The sequence below is a fragment of the Crassostrea angulata genome, chromosome 9 (genome assembly GCF_025612915.1).
Source record: "Crassostrea angulata isolate pt1a10 chromosome 9, ASM2561291v2, whole genome shotgun sequence".
NCBI classification, from domain to species: domain Eukaryota; kingdom Metazoa; phylum Mollusca; class Bivalvia; order Ostreida; family Ostreidae; genus Magallana; species Magallana angulata.
In genome coordinates, this window is record NC_069119.1 from 35,138,355 (window position 1) to 35,157,733 (window position 19,379).

General features: G+C 30.6%; 2 protein-coding genes and 1 pseudogene across 2 annotated transcripts; 2 read left to right on the forward strand and 1 right to left on the reverse strand.

Annotated features, from left to right (window-relative positions):
* Nucleotides 1-775: 775 nt before the first annotated feature.
* LOC128164268 (uncharacterized) lies at nucleotides 776-3,484 on the forward strand. Its single transcript, XM_052828041.1, has 5 exons — nucleotides 776-892; nucleotides 981-1,039; nucleotides 1,147-1,284; nucleotides 1,736-1,819; nucleotides 2,188-3,484. Exons 1-5 carry the CDS (start codon nucleotides 819-821, stop codon nucleotides 2,382-2,384), a joined length of 552 nt encoding a protein of 183 aa, XP_052684001.1. The 5' UTR covers nucleotides 776-818; the 3' UTR covers nucleotides 2,385-3,484.
* An 817-nt stretch (nucleotides 3,485-4,301) lies between these two features.
* LOC128163724 (multiple epidermal growth factor-like domains protein 10) lies at nucleotides 4,302-6,267 on the forward strand. The gene is made up of 4 exons (XM_052827367.1): nucleotides 4,302-4,383; nucleotides 4,474-4,611; nucleotides 4,743-4,832; nucleotides 5,965-6,267. The coding sequence occupies exons 1-4, from the start codon at nucleotides 4,302-4,304 to the stop codon at nucleotides 6,123-6,125; spliced, it is 471 nt and encodes a 156-aa protein (XP_052683327.1). The 3' UTR covers nucleotides 6,126-6,267.
* A 321-nt stretch (nucleotides 6,268-6,588) lies between these two features.
* On the reverse strand, nucleotides 6,589-15,853 carry LOC128163723 (uncharacterized; annotated as a pseudogene).
* Between the last annotated feature and the right edge of the window lie 3,526 nt (nucleotides 15,854-19,379).

A 19,379-nucleotide genomic window follows, 5' to 3' on the forward strand; every position in this document is an offset into this window, starting at 1 on the left:
AAAAAAGAGTATCTTTAACAGTTCTTTTAAATATGTATCTGTTAGATTGAGAATAAACTTATTTAATTTTTACATTAAATAGTACATGACAAAAAATGGCGTTAAGATATCTAATTAGGTAAGAAGCGGTCAGTAATCAACGGTTATTTCTATAAAATGTCGAATGAGTAATTTATTCATAACGAAAATGAAATTGTTTTAAACAATCAAAATCCCGTAAGATTGATAAAAAGAGTGTTTATTTTTGACATAGTTTATCAATATATATGCTTCTTGTGCTTACAAAAGTAATGCTTCAAAACCATTGACAACTATCACAAATGACCACATACATTGAAAATAAATAAAATATGAATGGAAGGACATTATAACAGTAGATATGATCCAGGACATGTTAATCAAATCAGCTCTTAATTGCAGTAGGCCAGAAAATTTGAATTGAAGTGTTTATACTTGTGTAATAATACATTTGATTTTTCATTAAAATACGTGGTTTTTGATACAGGCTAAAATGAACAATTTCATTTAAACATGCTTTAGTTCACAACATCATATTTTGATAACCAAATTTTAGTTAATTTCAAACAAATATTGTGATTTAAACAAAGAAATAAATTTAACTGTAAGATTGAATATAAATGTCATACATTAACTATGTCAAAGAAAACCAGCATATATAATTATATGAAATAACTTGCACCATAACATATGCAAGGAACAAGGAAGCAAAATGTATCGTACAAGTGGGTAACACTGTGTTCTGGTAAGTATTTTGGAAAAACGTATTTCGTTATTCATCGAAAAACGATTATCATAAAATGTGGAATATTACAAAGCATACATTAATTTCAATGATATGGATTCCTATGCTTCAAACCTTATTCATCGAAGAGTAAGTGGAATATCTATATATTTGAGTGATTTTATAATTTAAGTAGTATGGATTTTTATGCTTCAAATCTGTTCTTTTGTTGTAATAGAGGACAAGCTGCGTGTATTGTGGGCTACCTGTGGGATCAAACAATCCAGAAATGTATACGTAAGATAATTAAAACCACTTTGAATGATAAAGCTTAATTTTATTTTTTGTTTGCTATTCATAAACAATTCTCGACCAAAGTAGTCATAGCACTGTTATTTTAATAGCCTGTGGTCCTGGATATTATGGAAAGAACTGTGAAGACAAATGCCCGTTTCCACTTTATGGACTAAAATGTTTTTTAAGCTGCAACTGTGCTAAGAGAGTGTGCCATCATGTGGATGGTTGTAAACAACTTCCAGATGGTAGGCATGGTTGTCTTATTGTTATCTTATTTTAAAAGGTTTTGTAGTTGTTGCTTTATTGTTTGTGCATCTCAATGAATCGTTTTATATGAGGAAATGTAAATTGAACCCTAGATTTTTAATTTTACTCTTCAGTTCCAATAATTGTTTACTTCTGCAAATATACTTCCTTATATATATATATATATATATATATATATATATATATATATATATATATATATATATATATATAGAATAGTGAATATTTTAATTCTGTGTGAATTTTTAATGAGGTCATAATTATTACCACACGTGCTCATCGTTTGGCGAAAATAAAATAAGGGATGTAAACAATTCAATAAAAACAACACATGCTTTTCTAAAAGTTATGATCTATCGCAAACCTTTAGTTTATTACACCGCTTTTTGCAATCTAGAATGATTGAAAAAGAAATCTTCCCTGTTTTAGAATATACCAAGACATCGGCGCCTATTTCTTTTGAAAGAAGTACCATACAATCACCGTCAACGATAGCATCCAGTCAAAAAACGGGTAATTTCAAGCAACAAAAATATTCAATGGTGCTGGATTGTGATAAAAATTTAATTTTGCATTAGCATCTATATCTTAAAAAATCATTTTCAAATGTTTTACGCTCTAGTAATTTCAAACAAGATTGTCATGCTCCTTGAGATATGATCCTGAAATTTATTCTTATTTCAAAAGAAAACATTTGAGTTACTTCGAAAAAGCGAAGTGCAGTTATGGTTACCAAACGGAAAGTGTATATGAATAAAGGTTTTTAAAAATAAAAGTCAATTATATTTGGAAAAATATAAATACTTACATAAGAACACCATGAGATAAATGCAAAAAAAACCCATCGATTTTGATGCAAAATAGTCTTTTCGTATGTCCAGGTATGTTTGAAGATACGATGTTCGACACAAAACAAAATCAAACGATGCTTCATCCAACAAACACAACAGAAAACAAGTGGGTACGCTCCGTTATGTTCGGAATAATCGGACTAGCAGCAGTGTCATTTTTCTTGACAATGATATACCTCTACACACATAAACAGTGGAGACGTCAAATTACCACGAGGACCTTATAGTGGGTTTAAATAAAAGTGAAGCAATTCAGACTTTAATTGTTTTTATACTGGATATAGAAGCAACTGGATTAATGCATAATTGTATTGCTCTGAGGACTTTATACCGGGTATAGAGACAAATTGAACATACAGAATGTTTTGCTATGACTACTTTGGTCGAGATGTGATCAAATCCAATAAAGCCCGAATCGCTTTATGATAGATTTGATCACGTCCCGACAGAAATTATCACCATATAATATTCAAATAATGATTCCTTAACTACTTATATTTATAAAACTTTAAGGCATCGTACGATTAAATATTTAAATATAAATAAGCAAACCCCGCTGGCACCTATATTTGGCGTCATTTAAAGTTATTGGTTATGTAGTACAACATTGATAAGTAGTGTTATCACAGGCAAATACACTGGAAAATGTAAATATAATGAAATAGTTCCATGTTTAGAACTAACGATTCCTAACCGTGAAGCGCTGAGCATTGTGTCATTTAGTTTATTTTTTCGTTGAATGCAACTAGATTTGATTTGTCAGCTTGCTCGTATTGCATATCATTGATATAAATATATCGAGTAAAACCATTTAAACATCGTTTCCCGTGTAAAGTACTTCTATTTTATCTTATAACGTCAACAGCAGAATCCTGAAAAAAGAAACGACAACCTGCCATTGGCTAATATATTTAGTGAATTAGAATTTGTATTTAAGTTGTCTAAATGTTTCTATTCTGAATCATTCTTACATTGTTTGAAACGTGCCTACGTTTAATATGTGGGTACAGGATTTTATTTTTTGTGTGCAATGTGTTTTTTTAAGGATTTAATTAATGACTAAAGTTGCTCAGTTGACAATTTGAATGATTTATTTAAATGAAATTGCTACTACGGCACGCGATGCATGGATAAAACAATCATTAAATTCTTTTTTTTTTCGGCAATAGTTGTGGCTAGTGTCTGGATATATCGCTGTAATATAGTCTACAAGTAACCTACAGCAGATTTTAAAAGCGAAACAAATATACACTAATGATACTTTTATATATTATGTTACATTCGAGACACTTTGGAACTGTAATTTTACGTTGATGAAACTTATAAATTCGAGATTTTGTATAAACGAAATAAATTTTAAAGTATTTTAATGGTGATTTTTTTTTACACAGTAACTCTTTTCAGGATAATGATTCACTACAAAATTTGGGTGTAAGAATTAACTAAATAAAAATACATCTTTTTTTATTGCTACCGTCTTAACATTTACTTACTTTACGAGATGGAACAAAAAAGCATCAGCGCTGTAAATTGGCAGCTCTGCTTGTGTGATCCCCAGTGAGTTGAGGATGGTATGTATTGTACAGGTCTCCCCAGGAAGTAATAGGTAGAAGTCATGTGAACAATTTACTTTAAAAGAAGTCTATAAACCATACCGTTATCTTTTACATTAAAAACATGTTTAAGTTTTGTTTTTCTTCGTAAAAAGTGCAATTGATTTATGTACATAAACTTTGGTACGGAGGAAACTCAAAGTCAATAGATAATTGATGTTTTGTTATTCAATAAGCAATTAGGGTAATTGGACAGAATTATTAATATTTAAAATCAAGTAGGAAGGAAACTATTTAGTTACATAAAATTGTTATTTTCTAAAACATGTTAATTAGTGTTTCGCAACATGTCGTGACAAATGAATAATACTTCATTACTTAACTATATCATAAACAAAATGAAAACGATCTTCACATTCCGAATAATGTGCTTAGTATTGATTTTTGGGATGTCCTCATCGGATTCCACCAATATGTGTTCTGGGTGAGTTTTAATTCTTCTTTTTGAAATATCTATATTGATTTCTGGTTTAGGCTTAAGAAAACGTATTTATTATTATATTTATACATTATATATTTAAAATATATTTCATGGTTTTCGAGGGTTGTAGCCTGAATGGAACACTTTGCTGCCCGGGTTTTATATGGGATCACGACCTTAAAAAATGTAAAAGTAAGGAAATATAAACGATAGATTATCCATTTAACACCAGTACCAGTAACAATATTTCTTTGTTTGGTTAAACTATTTAATTAAAATCAGGTTGTAAAGCAGGATTTCATGGAACAGATTGCAAAGATAAGTGTCCCTTCCCTTCGTATGGATTGGACTGTCAGTCAACGTGTAACTGTACAGACAAAGAATGTGATCATGTCAAAGGCTGCGAAAGGAAGTCAACAGGTATTTTTCATGTACTTCGTACGTTGTTCAGATCTTTTTGTTTCTTATACTAAAGAAATCAAGCAATGTACAATGTAAATTTCGTCTTACTTCAAGAACAGACATGTAAAACGAACATTTGTCTTTTCCAGAGAATCAACATGGATTTCCCGCCAAGATTGAAATCAACAACACGTCTCCCGCAATCGCAAAATCAACAATACAAAACAGAATACCAAGTGGTAATAAATCCGTCTGTTTGTTTGTCTGTTTTTTTTTATTAGTTTTGTGGCTTATTTATTGAGCATGAGGCAAAATCGATTCCTTTTATTAATCAAACAAGATACATATACATTGAAGAAAAATGTATTTAAGAACAAGTACATGATTACATTTTGTTTAGAGTGACAACCTTGTACGTAAATCTATACTCAATCGGGAACTGCGCACTGCAATAGACGTAACAGATGACGCGTAAATATATAGTTTTTCGATACTTTAAGTGTTCAAACAGCCACTAGTAGGAGAAAGCTATGCGGACTCTGGACAGAGGCTAGAGACGATCGCGATGTGCTTTATGCATTCACTAGTGATACATTTTTAGGGGGGATATATAGGTGATAGGTGATATCAAATATATCTTTGATATACACAAACATCTATACATTTATACAATCTTTATTTTATGATTTTGTAATTAATACTTGTATGAAGATCATATATTTACGAATGCATGGTGAAAATAAATGTATTCGATTCTTATAAAAAAATAATTAAAGTCTGGAAACCTGTCTGATTTTATTTTTATTTTTCTATGTTGATTCATTGTTCATCAAAGTTCATTTTTTTGTCTAGCAACTGATCTACATTTTTTAATTTTATTTCTTTAGTTGGCTTAAAGTTTGTATCTGCACTACAGTGTATAATCAAGATAAGAAAACATGTATCTAAAGTGTACCTGTTTAAAGTTAATTTGAAATAACTGATCAAAGTCCATTTTTAATGAGTGCACTATTTGGCCATGAACAGGAGGAAATCTGCATCTCTCAGAAATGAACAAAACATGGATTTTCTAGCCTTTAAATACAATTTTTTAATAAAAAAAACACGTTTGGAAAGACATGAGAATGTAAAAAAGCTTATCGTTTAATGTGTCTTCATACATGTATTTGAGAAAATACCCGATACGAATGACATTTAGTTTTAATGAAATAAAATAAGAGTTGAGGCAAAGTTAGATAATAAAAAAAACTATAATTTCTTAGGCAACTGAACAGTTACTTAGACGTGAAAAAATTAATTTATTATAGTGTGGAAAACTGACTTGTTGATAATTTGACCTTATCGTTAATCCTTTCTGCTTTTGCATTGTAGAATTTCCAACAGAGAAAACCCCTGAACTAGAAACAAAGGTCATTGGAATTATAGTGCTCGCATCGGTGTCTGTTGTCTTGATATTTTTAATCTTGTGCACATATCTACTGGAAAATTGTAAAATGGTGACTAAAATTCACGAGACTATTCCAAGCGTTTGAGAACATCCTTAACATATCATTATTAACCAATAATTCATTTCTGGTTGTAACGCACTTTCTGATTGGCTAAAAAATTATTTTATATCGTATAAAGAATGTTGCCTACGTCATAGTAAGACTAACGTCAAAAATGTATCAATACGCCTGCCGTTATGTTTTAATTTTGTACAACTTTAAGTCATTTTAAAGGTCAAATGACCGTTTTTATCTACATTGATGATTAAAAAAAAATTATAAGCAATGAATTTAATAGTTATTAGTTTTATACGATATAAAATGGTTTGAAACAGTTTACGTTTTTTTATAAACCGCTGAGCGGTTTATAAAACGTAAACTGCCTCAAACAATTTTATATCGTATTAAACAAATAAATATTGAATTAATTCCTTAAAAAGAGTTAATACAATAGTTTCCACTTGTTTAGTTGAATAATGTAGGGTAATATTAACAGACTTTTGATCGATAAATATGAGAAAAAAATCCCCAACCTTCTACATTAAAAGACACAGTGTATATATATTTTCAATTTGATAGATATATAGCAATCATAATACCAGCAATGTTTTTTTATAAGAAATGCCGATATTTTTATCGTTATTTTCATTGCTAAAAGAAATCTTAAATCAAACTTCAACCTTTTTCTACTTTTTGGCTGTATGCATACACTAATATTCCACTGTCCCGTTTTTCAAGTTTAAAATATATTTTGTTACAGTTTTCGATAAATATAACCCAAAGTATATATTTTGATATCATATTCTAAAACCAAATTTAATGATCTTCTTATAAAAGTAAGAATGTAAAATGTAAACAAAGTAAAATACAAATTCATTTAAAATTATACGTTAATGTTAAAAGACATTTTTTTAATAAACTTAAATGAATTAATAGGACATTGGCCCCTGGTTTTCGTAAAACTTTGGGTACACAATTTCATCATGGTGACAATTATGCTTGTAAATATCAAATCAACCCAATTAACGGTAACTCTAACCTTTAAAATACAATGAATGTTAATATCATTGTTACACAATAATCTGCAATAATTGTTTTTATTTAAAGAAATTAGATTTACAAAAAAAAATAAAGCTTGATTATGTCTTATTACGTATATCTTAATTACATTATAAACAAACAGAAAAAGGATAATTAAATTCACAAATCATTTAATTTTCGTCGTTTCTTAGTAGTACAGTAAAACGTTACATGTTATAATGGTCTTTTCATATTATTCTCGATAGATTTATTGTATACACAGACACTAAAAAATATGATTAAGCGGTACGTAATATGTATCTCTAAAAAATATCGGTTATAACAATATGCATACTTTTATGTACAGTAAAAAGACATAAAAAACTAAGGAAGAATATTAATTATATAGAAATATAAAATTTATTAGTATTTATGGATGAAGTCATGAACATTTTAAAAAAAAATAATAGAAATGAAAACAAATACTTTTCTGATAATAAATAACCCCTTGTCAAAACATTCATGAATATGTATTTCTATGGCAAAAAGTACGCGCATAATTTACGCGCATGTAACAATTCGTTGTGTTACCCGTTGCCGAGTGCGTTGATAACGCTGAGGGTAATAGAATGGATAATTAACTGCGTCTACACCAGTCAGATTTGCAGATTTCATTATTAAACATAAAAGTATAATAAAACAAATTGTTATATTTGAGCCTTGATATACTACATTAAATGTTACAATGTTACATTATTGTGTTTTACAATTGTTTAACTGTTGGTGCGATTTGTAGAAAAAAAATAACCTTTGCTGTCCATTTGAATTGTACGCATACATAGATAAATAACCTTTGCTGTCCATTTGAATTGTACGCATACATAGATAAATAACCTTTGCTGTCCATTTGAATTGTAAGCATACATAGATTATGGCTGAAGTTTTGGATGTGAAGCAAAAATCACGTTTTTACACAACAGCTGGACATATTATCTTCATCAGAACAACATGGTGCATCACCTGTAAAAAAACAATTTCTAAATTTTGTAATATCTTTATATCAGATCCTAACACGGTCATTTATTTTGAGGTCTTGATAAATCAAAGTACTGAAGAACTGACAGGAGTTGGTTTTGTCGATGTTTATTTATTCTAAAATCAATGATATGTTATTTTGCATGACAAGTACATGTATACGTAGTTTGTAATTTGAATCACGCATATTTTTTTATTATGAATTTTTGAACTTTTTCGACTAGAATGTCGAGAAACCTCCTTATGAATCATGTTAAATAATACTTAAAGATAAAATTAATTCAATCAAACTATGTATCAGTGGTTGAAATATTTCTCGAAAATTGTATGGATCCAAGCAATATTGAACTCTAGTCTCGTTCAGCCAAACGCTCGGCTGACACCGTAAATCTCCGACAAGGGTTTACGGAGTCAGCCGAGCGTCGAGTTGAACGCTACTATATTGAACTCTGGCGTAGGAATACATACGACTACAAAAATTATTTAAATTGTTCGTAACATTTAAAATCTGACTATTTTTAAGGTATTTGTAAATAGTTTCCTTGAAAAACAATGTTTTAGCATACATTACATCGAATTCATCAATTATTTTTAAGAACTAAGTCTTGTCAGGAGCAATGATTTGTGCTGAGGTCCAAACACTGTTTCACTTTCGGTTTGTCCGAGTGACTGCATAGGAGAGTTGATTAAAAATCAACTCCCAAAAAAGAACACAGTATAATTTCTAACGAGATGAAAAAAATCCTCATATAACCATAGTCATAATTTTTTCCAAGACATTTAAAACTCGGTTTCTGTTGATTTATAATATAAACATTCATTGTGTATTTTTCGTTAAGATTGCATCGCAAATATGTGGCGTTTATTGTTCAGTAACACACGTCACACCCAACCTTTTGAATATACATTATTGTTTATTTTGATGAAAATTTCAAAACAACCAAACCATATTGATATCTATTTTTGAAAAGTAATCGTTATAAATATCGTCTATACTATCTCAAGAAAGACTTATCCCCACAAAGTTTCTGGGACTATTTATTTACCCGCAAAAGCACGCTTTATAGCATTTTTTTTTAGTTTTCCATCCCTGACAATGATCACATATAAGGTCTGTACGGGATAGAAAAGAAATATTTTATACAAATAAATACCGGCATTTAAGAAAATATACATGCAATCAATTGATTTTTTTTATATTGTCGATCCAGTACAAGATATGCAAACAAATTATCATATTCATTTTGTTCAAACAGCTGCCTGTTGTGTTAAAGGACAGTCGATATTAAAAAAATAACATTCAATGCTTAATAGAGTACAGCATTTTGCCAGCTAGGCTAAAACTATAAATAAAGGATTAGAGAACATTGATATTATAAGATATATCATACTCATAAACATTAAAAAATAAACATAGAATTCAGAATGTCTTGTGGGTTCTAAGATAAGTCTTAATGATAAACATGATGTCCATACTGCTCGTCATTTTTAAAAAGTCAAATGGCAAAATATGAACATTGCTTGCAGAAAAGCATATCGAATATCGCAATTTAGATAAATTCGACTAGTTTGTCTTGTGTTAAATACCTTAAATAAAAAAGGATTTCAGGAGTAAATGGTGCTTTTAAATACCATTTCTTAGGCAAATGAGCGCCAGTGTTTTGAATTGATTTGAATTAGTTTCACGCAATTTTGTTTACATCGTTGCCAAAAAAAATTATACACATTTGGAACAAATTTGTGTTGCAACAAATAGTTGACAGTGTTTTAAAACACCTTAAAGGCATTCGGATATATTGTAATCATTCCTCTTAATTAATGGTAATACAGGCAATTCCTGGACTAAACATGATGAAATAAGTTTACACATATATGTACAATACTTAAGAAAATGGAAAATTTTATTTTAATTCAATTGTTAGCATTACTTAAAACATCTCTATTGCCATCATTAAGAGAGAAACAGGTGGATATGCTATGAAAAAAAGTTATACAGTTGGTTCAAGCATATCTTTTACAACATACACCATAGCATAGCATAGCATTGAACTCTCAAAGCATAGCATTGAAATCTCATAGCATAGCATTGGAATCTCATACTATAGCATACAATCTCATAGAATCGCATTCGTCATATCATACCATAGCATACCATAGCATAGCATACAACATTCTTTTAACTCGATTTTAAATGATTTTATTAATGTTTACATAATAGATTTATGGTAAACTTTGGCTTCTTATTATTTTACTTCGAAATGTGTGGAACTCTTTTGTGTATTGAGGCGTTTTTGTTCAAATCTCATAGCATACTATAGCATAGCATAGCATACCAAATCATTAAGCCCTTCATTTCAATTTCTCATAGCATAGCATACAAATCTCATAGCATAGCATACAAATCTCATAGCATATCATTAAAATTGCATACCATAGCATAGCATAAAATTGTAAAAGATATGCATGAAATTACTGTAACAAAAAATAATCCAAAGATATATGTTAAAAAATGATGAATGTACTTTAAAGAAATTATGTTTTATCTTTGCAAAGTCATGCAGTTAATATTTTTGATACTTTGATTTGTGTAAAGCCCAATAAACCATATTTTTATTGAATCTATTTAGAATTATTTCTTTTATTATGTTAACGATTGAGAAGGTTATTTCTGAAACATGTACTGACATTTAACATAGTCAGATAATGTATCAGTCCATTTTCCCCATTGGACTTATTTATGTATTAGATACTAACTGTATTTAGGGGAAATTAGTGTTGATTCGTGGATCATATTCAATCAGACTTACCGGTCAGAGCGTCTGGTCTGTCTATATATCTATAGACACTCACTCTGTTCTTCTTCCATGATCCTACCCAAAGTCGAGAAGTTTGGAAATCATAGCTTAGACAGCCAATGTGATGCAACTCTTGTGAGTTTGTCAGTAGATTATACAGAAAGTGCCCGTCATGGTTGATCATAATGACTGTTTGGGTAGCAACGTCAATAACTAGGATGTGTGACAGGGAGTCGGTACAAACCCCACGTGGTGATATTTTTGACCCTGATGGAAGCCTTGTGTACGTGAAACGATGTTTACCTCCACGATCCGTTACAACTACAGCATCCTTGTTGTCAGATACCACAATGTCTCCGTTTTTGTTTTCTGTTATATAAATAGGTAGTTTATACAATTGGAGTCCGTTGTTATTTAATTGTATTGTGAGTGTCTCTTCTCCAGTCTTGTTGTACCAAGTTACTTTGCAGCTTGTTAAATTTCCTTGATTTTCATTTTCATCCAAATCACTGAAGCCGAGGTCGATTGTTTGAGTCTCTTTTTTTCTTTTCGTCCCAACTAGTATATCGCCAGTTAATTTGCAACAGTGAACACATAGAGGATGCCAACGTGAATTTTTTGTTTCAAAAAAAAATTTTTGGTTAATTTTAGATCTTCTGACAGTTTCATAATATCATTATTATTGTCTATATATATGAGTTCTCTGTCACTGCTCACAGTGTGTTTTCCATGGCAATTTCTATAACACCGCACTTGGTATAAGTTTTCACCACTTGTGTTTGTCAAGATAAGATTATCATTACTATCACTGACCCATATGTTATCGGGAGTTATGAAAGACATGTGTGTACAGATATCAATACCTTGAACAAAAAATGATTCAAGGAACTTTAGGGGAAAATTCGTTTTCAGCAATCCAGCATTTTCTTCATTAGGTATTGCTACGATTGTGATTTTACGATTACAGTCGATCACGTCAACAATGTCTTGATTTTGATCTACAATTGCAATATTGATAATAAGGTTGTATAGCACATGAGTATTTGCTGAATACATTGTCCTTCACACTAAAGACGATACATAGCTTTTATTTATTCATTGTGAAAAGAGCCTTAAATAATTTTACATTATAAAACTTTTCTTAGATTTTATTAAAAAACGTATCTAAGGATATGCATGTAAAAACTATATCAAATATACATTGTACAATTTATATTATTGGACATTGTTGGGCTCAATCTTTCAATATTTAGATCCCCTTCTAACGTAAAATGTGATATCGTCTTTCTTTACACAGGGCGAAAACAATCTTTAAGAAAGTCCTTAAAGGTGGTGTAAAGATGACTTAAATAAAGGATATACAATTTTTAAGCCACCTTTAAGTCACTTTTAAGCTGAGCTTATAGGTCCCTAATGTCCAAACTTAAGTCACTTTAAAGCCATCTTTAAGCCACCTTTGAGCATCATTAAGTGGCATTTGCGCTCCCTTTTAGGTTTTTTAAAAAGTTTTCTTTACATCATCTTTAAGTTTCCTTTAAGTCATGTTTGATCAAGCTGAACAGATTCATCGTGAAAACATAAATTGGATGCAAAAGCTCTTATATAGGGATTGGTGGGGGTGATCCGAATGATGATATTAATTCCATGGAAGGGGGGGGGGGGGTTTCCAGGCGGTTTAAATTGTCGATCCATTGAACACAACACAGATCGGTATCATCAACACCGCTCCAATGGACACAGATTCCCGTTATAAAATTCTTTATCATTATTTATTTATTTTTTGTTTCAAAATAAATGTAGGTGTGAGCGCAGTGTCTTGTCTAAATCTGCTCATGAAATTATATTTAAGTATGTTTGTTTCCTATTATAAATTAATCGGTGAAAGCTCTCTCTCTCTCTCTCTCTCTCTCTCTCTCTCTCTCTCTCTCTCTCAACTGCCTTTGTTATATCGGGCGGGATATAACTGCGTTAGAGTCTATTGTTTGTCCAACTTACGAAAACCCCTAGAACTAACACAGAATATACAATATATACACAACAGGTGTGTCGTGTGCCCAGGTGCACGTCTGGGTTTATAAAGGCGTTGAAATCCTCGTATGTACGTGTATACGATAAGTCTAGTGAATGAAAGTTTATTTACATTTGTAATTCATTTTCAAAGTATTATTTCCTTACTCTGGGTTTTAAAAATGTTGCGTCTACAAATTAAAGATACATGTATGTAAAAGTAAAATCTAGAGGCTAATTAGTTAGTGCATCGGTGATCATAAATGGGGGGGGGGGTAAATTATTTAAATATATGTATAAGGGTTAATATGTCACATACTCGACCGGGTACATCATTTAACTGTATGTACATATATATGTATACATCATTTGCAATTATTGCCACATGCAGTAAATACGTCACCGGTAAATGGTAACATTATTTGTTATAAAGTTGATAGTTTAAAAATCATGTATACAAATAAACATTTAAACGTATATCATTTAATTTTTTATTCTAGATCTGTTGTAAATGTATAATAATTAATATTCTTAAAATTATACATGCTAGAGTTAAGTTTCATCTTCTTCCTTGCATTTCATTTAGCTATGAATTAGGTGAACGTACATCTACTCGGTTTGAATTAATTAACTAAGTACTAGTAAGCCAGTTTTCATTAAGGTATAATATTTTTTTCCCACTAAAGACCAAGTTCCTTATTTCATTCTAAATACATGCATGCATGTAATCTATAAATTAGATATAACTGATTTTTAAAAAATTGAATGGATGTCAAAATCTTTTCAAGTAAAAAATACATACTCATTACATTGATTCAATAGCCAACAATTTATATGATATAAAAACCATACTGAAGATATAAGTTGCCGTGGCGCAGAGGGAGTAAGGTGTGCAAGTAAACGCTTGGTCCCGGGTTCATTCCTCGTCTTGGGCGAATTTTTGTTTTTATTTTATTTTCTAGAGCAAAACCCGTTTTTAATACTTTTTCTGTCATAAAGTTAATACATTTTGTTGGTAAATTAAGCACATTATTGAATTAAAAGAATTATTTAATGGCTTAAAGGTGACTTAAAGGTAGCCTAATGAAGTTTGGACATTACAGATCTATAAGTTGTCCATATAGGTAGCTTAAAAGTGGCTTAAAGATAGTGTTTTAGCTGCCTTTAAACTATCTTTACGCTTTCTTTAAGCCACCTATACGCAACACATATAGCTTAAAGGTGGTTTAAAGATCGTCTTTCATTCATCCGGTGTTATAACTCTTCTTAATATTTTAAATTAGCATGTAAATTTTCTTTTATGTAAGTATGCACCTTACCTGTAAGAAAGTCTTGTCTAGTGATATACCTGTAGACACATATTCTATTCCACGCTCCAACACAGAGACGATAGGACTTGGCATCATAACTTAGATTGTATGGATAGAATATCCCTGGTGGCCTTATTAGAAGATAGGAGAGGAAATTACCATCTACGTCTATCAACTGTACTGTATCTTTTTCACACACCAGAATATGTGACAAAGCGTCGGTACATATTCCTTTTGGAAAAAAGTTTGATCCCAAAGGATGGCCTGTGTAAGAGAAACGATGTCTTCCCCCATGGTCTGTAACCACTACAGCACAAGGTCCAGACACCAAAATATCTCCATTGTTGTTCTCTGTTATAAAGCGAGGATATTTGCACAGTTTTATCTCTGTGTTATTGAATTGCACTGTTTTTGCCAAGTGTCCAGTTTGACTGTACCATGTTAATTTGAATGTACCCTTGATCTCTCCTTGCATTCCAACCAAAAGTTTTCTTGACAAAGAGGACCAGTACACACACAAAAGTCTGTATGTGTTGTCCGTTACCTGTATAAATGTGGTGCCACTTTTTCGGTCCATAGAATATCTGTTGATATTATTTTTACTATCTATATAGAATAGTTCTCCTTTATTGTTCACTGTGTAGAATCCAACACCACCATTTAAATCACACAATTCATCCAAAAAATCACCTTTCATATTTCTTAATGTTATCTTATTGTTTCCATTATTGACCAATAGTAGATCTGAGGTCAAAAAGGTAATATGACGAAAAGTAGATTCAGTTTTGATTGTAAGAGTATCATGGAGCTCAGGACTCCCAGGGATTCGTTTTAACAAACTCTTATTTCTAACTTTTCGAATTTCTCTTTCTGTGGTATGAATTTCACTAAGAAAGTTTATCACATTCTTTTTTATGAGTTCTTTAATCATGAAGAGATTGGTGTGGTATACAATATGATCATTACTCTTTATATGCAGGAGATTGAGTTTCTTTACAGGCAACAGTGATTGTAACGTTTTTGAGTGTTCAAAATTGTACTCATATGTTTGTAGACGTCCAATATGACAGGACATCTTTTTGATCTGTCTAAGGCATCTGTGTTTGTAGTGAAAGCCATATGATATATTGTCCAGATAATCCTTAACTTTTTGAGCCCTTCTTAACATTTCTGAATGAAACTCAGAAAAATTGTTGTGACATTTTTTCACATCAGCTTTTATTTCTGATAAAAGAAAACATCTGGAAAAGAGAACTTCACTTCTGATGAAGTTTAATCTGTCTTTACATTGTTGTTGCTTGGCTTCATATGCATTTTGTATATGTAATTGCTGGTTGTTGTCATGTTCTGTACAATGGAAACGGACGGGAGGTTCACAAGATGTAAATTCATATTTATCCCGGTAAGTCACAATTTTATGGTCTATGTTTTTGAGATCGTTTACATGGCTTTCTTTGCATTGTGCACAAAAGCGGACATGTGGACATGTTTCACAGATATATTCAGTGTGATCAGTACATGTTGAAAATTCACACTCACGTAGTCTATATTGTGAGCTTGACATATCTAGTATGTTGATGGTGAAAGTCTTTAAGTCATAATCTGTTTAAAGGTAAGTAAAATATCAACAGATATGAAAATTAACTATGACATATATAAAATATCAATTTTGCAGTGAAGTGAACAGTACAGGATTATCAGTGAAAAAAGGACAGCAGCCATTATTTTTTGTAGAAAACATGTTTTGCCTTAAAAGAAAAATCGCAATCAAAATTATTATATTTCATGTGAACAGATTACTTCTAAAAAATGTTTAATTTCCACTCTATTCATGTCATTAGACAGTTGGACTCATTTTGTTAGGATAAACAGATTCACCACATTTTTGGACTAGTGTAAACGGTAACACCCAAGACAACATATCGTTTCGATATTGTGGTAGAGTTTTAGGGTATTACAGTACGACTTTATATAGTGTATTATTAAAACCCAATTATATATTAGAAAAAAAAAATTAATTCGATCTCCCGGCACCTCACTTTTATTTTTGGTAATTCGTATAAAAAATCGTAAGTATCTAATAAATAAATACAAAATCAATAAAATTAAGTCATCTTACATTTTTTTACAATTTTACAACTACATGCTTAATAAGAAGAAAACTGTTTCTAAAGACCTTAGAAAATAAAAAAAATAAAGTATGCAAGGTTTCTATGTTCACATTAAGCATTGCTAAACTCTATACATGTATGATTTGTTTAATACTATCGTTACTTAATAGTTATAGATGGTAATATTTTATTTTTCTGAACAGAAAATCTAGCTCAGGGCATTATATATGTAGATATATGCAGGAACCATTGCACCCGGATTCAAATCAGATAAGGTATATTGATTTTTTATTTGAAAACATGTTTTAGTAAATAGAAAATTGTAATAACGATACGGAAGTTAATGCTTCAAAATATTTTGATCAATTGCCAAACGTTCGTAATCTTTGAAACAGTTTTTCTTCCGTGTGGAGAGATACCGACGCCGTGAAAATTAACGTTTTTTCATTGTTGTATCTTACCTGATTTTTTAAATTTCCAGTTTTGAACTATATGTACCTTTACCAGTCCAAGGTGTATAGATATCTATACAGTTTGCGGTCTTCATGTATTGTAGGCCAAACACAATCTTTAAAAATCATAAAAACAAGTCATGAAACGGACAGAAAGTATTCCAGTGAACAACTTGTAATGGTCACTAATGCGATTTTACGACAAATTTTCCGCTTTCAGAATACTGACTGTTGTAATCCTCATGTACACCTGATTTTGTTATCAGTATTCAAATATTGTCGTATGATTTTATCATATCATATATTGATTATCCTGCATTGTGCTTTAAATATTTAGTTTAACATACCTTTTTAGCTAAGGGAAATTGCAATTCAACAATGATGAACACTTAAAACTTATCTTTTCGGCGTTTTCAATCTAATCATTTAACGGTATAATAATTGATAACTTTTTTCCGGAACACTTATCTTTAATGCTTAAAACCAAATTAAGTGTATTTAAAAATCATTATTCTATCAGGAACTAAATTAGAAAAAATAATGTTTAAATGAATTGTTAATAAATGATTGAAGATAATGCAGAATTTTGTTTTCTGTATCTTTCCTTAAGCCTTGTTTGAAACTACGATGAACGTATTAAAGTTATGGTTGTGGCCTCTATAAAAAAATCTTCAAGTGTGAAGATACTGATCATTAAGTTACATATATGTACAGTGACACACTCTGGGTTTTCCTTAGAATACCTTGTGCCGACCCGTCCAATATTATGGATTTCTTAAAAAAATTGTCCCTAATTCTGTTTCTATCACAGTTTCCTCAAAGTACAATTTGACAAATTTTGGTCTTATGGTATTGTGATAATATACTTAGATTCAAAAAATTCTTTTCAGTGTCCAACGTCTTCAGAAATGACATAATTTTGTCAATATCATGCATTAAAACTAAATTACAAAATAACCTTATCATAAGGAAAATGTTAAATCAACATTCAACTGTTCTGTGAAAAGGAAGCTGAAGTTTAGTTTAACCCACATTCTGGAACGATTGACACTCCAATACACGTTTTAAAAAAAAAAGCAGAATCAGAAATTGTTACATTGAACACATTTAACAGAAAACAAATAGATACGCTCCGTTATATTTGGAATAATTGGCCTATCAACAGTTTCGTTTGTCTTGACCATGATCTCTACACACATAAACTAGAGAAACATCAAATTACCAGGACTTTTTTGTGGATTAGATACAAGAGGGGAAAAACAAAATGTTATTGGAAAGATGACTTTATTGTGGATTAGATACAAGAGGGGAAAACAAAACGTTTTTGGAAATATGACTTTATTGTGAGTTTAGATACAAGCGGAGCAAAACAAAATGTCATTGCTTAATGAGGACTTTATTGTAGGTTTAGATACAAGCGGAGCAAAACAAAATGTTACTGCTCAAGGAAGACTTTATCGTGGATTAGATATAAGCGGAGCAAACAAAACCAAATGTTATTGCTAATTTAGATTTAAGTAATTTAAGTAAACACAAGTACCGTACATATTAGAACATTCGTTGTTTCACTACTCTTAAATCTATATATAATATTCAAAACTGTTAACTGTTGTATTGTTATGGAGTAAAACCATCGGATCGTATAATTGTATTCTCCACTAATGTGACAATTGGCTTGAAATTAAAAAAGAAAATCGGAAGCGAATATATTAAATGGGAAAGAAAAACTGGGTAAGATTTAATTTGTGGTATATACATATATTTAGGCTTGAACATATTTTCCTTCATATAACACTACAGTATTTACGCAAGCCGCTGTTATTCCTGCATAACGTCAGCCTGGGTCAAGAGGTCAAAGTAGTGCATGAATAATTTGGGTCACTTCTTTTTCTTTTTTTGTTTTTGATAATTTATTCACAAACTATGCATGTACAATCGTAACATAAACAGATGAATGAAATTGGACACTCAAGTAGCTAATATTTTTGAGATGATCCGCCAACTATCCTTGACCTCATTTTCTTTTCGTATGTTCAATGAATAGGAAGAGTAGATGTCAAAATATCTAAAACATTTAATGTATTCGAACAGTGATTTTGTAGAGGGTAAAATAAACTTACATCTTTTAATATAAATAAACCTTTTTGCTAACAATATCAATAGATTAAGTGCTCTATACAATACAGGGATGGCATGTTTACATCCAAAAATTACTGTTTGTTCATTAAAACACACATCAATATTGCTCAAGTTCTTTAATTTTCCTGTATTGTAATCCAAATGTTTCGTGCATGTAGAAAACTATAAAAAAGATGACTTATTGACTCCTTAGTTTCATGGCAACATGACATGACAACTATAAAAAAGATGACTTATTGACTCTTTAGTTTCATGGCAAAATGAACACATTTCAGTATCTAATATTTTGAATATATATAAACGAGAGTTAGTGCACAGAATTCTATGTAAAATTTGAAATTGGAAACTTATCAATTTTGTGTTCATTGTGACATTATGAGGAATAATAAAATATTGCTCCCATTCGTTTTCTACAATATCTATAGACATT

What these genes read in the sequence shown, in the direction of transcription:
- LOC128164268 (XM_052828041.1), top strand. Translation starts at nt 819, where the DNA reads ATGTGGAATATTACAAAGCATACATTAATTTCAATGATATGGATTCCT. An exon ending in CAAACCTTATTCATCGAAGA is followed by an intron (nt 893 to 980) that starts GTAAGTGGAATA and finishes TTGTTGTAATAG; the next exon opens with AGGACAAGCTGCGTGTATTG. An exon ending in AGCATCCAGTCAAAAAACGG is followed by an intron (nt 1,820 to 2,187) that starts GTAATTTCAAGC and finishes TCGTATGTCCAG; the next exon opens with GTATGTTTGAAGATACGATG.
- LOC128163724 (XM_052827367.1), top strand. Translation starts at nt 4,302, where the DNA reads ATGGTTTTCGAGGGTTGTAGCCTGAATGGAACACTTTGCTGCCCGGGT. An exon ending in CGACCTTAAAAAATGTAAAA is followed by an intron (nt 4,384 to 4,473) that starts GTAAGGAAATAT and finishes AATTAAAATCAG; the next exon opens with GTTGTAAAGCAGGATTTCAT. An exon ending in ACAAAACAGAATACCAAGTG is followed by an intron (nt 4,833 to 5,964) that starts GTAATAAATCCG and finishes TTTGCATTGTAG; the next exon opens with AATTTCCAACAGAGAAAACC.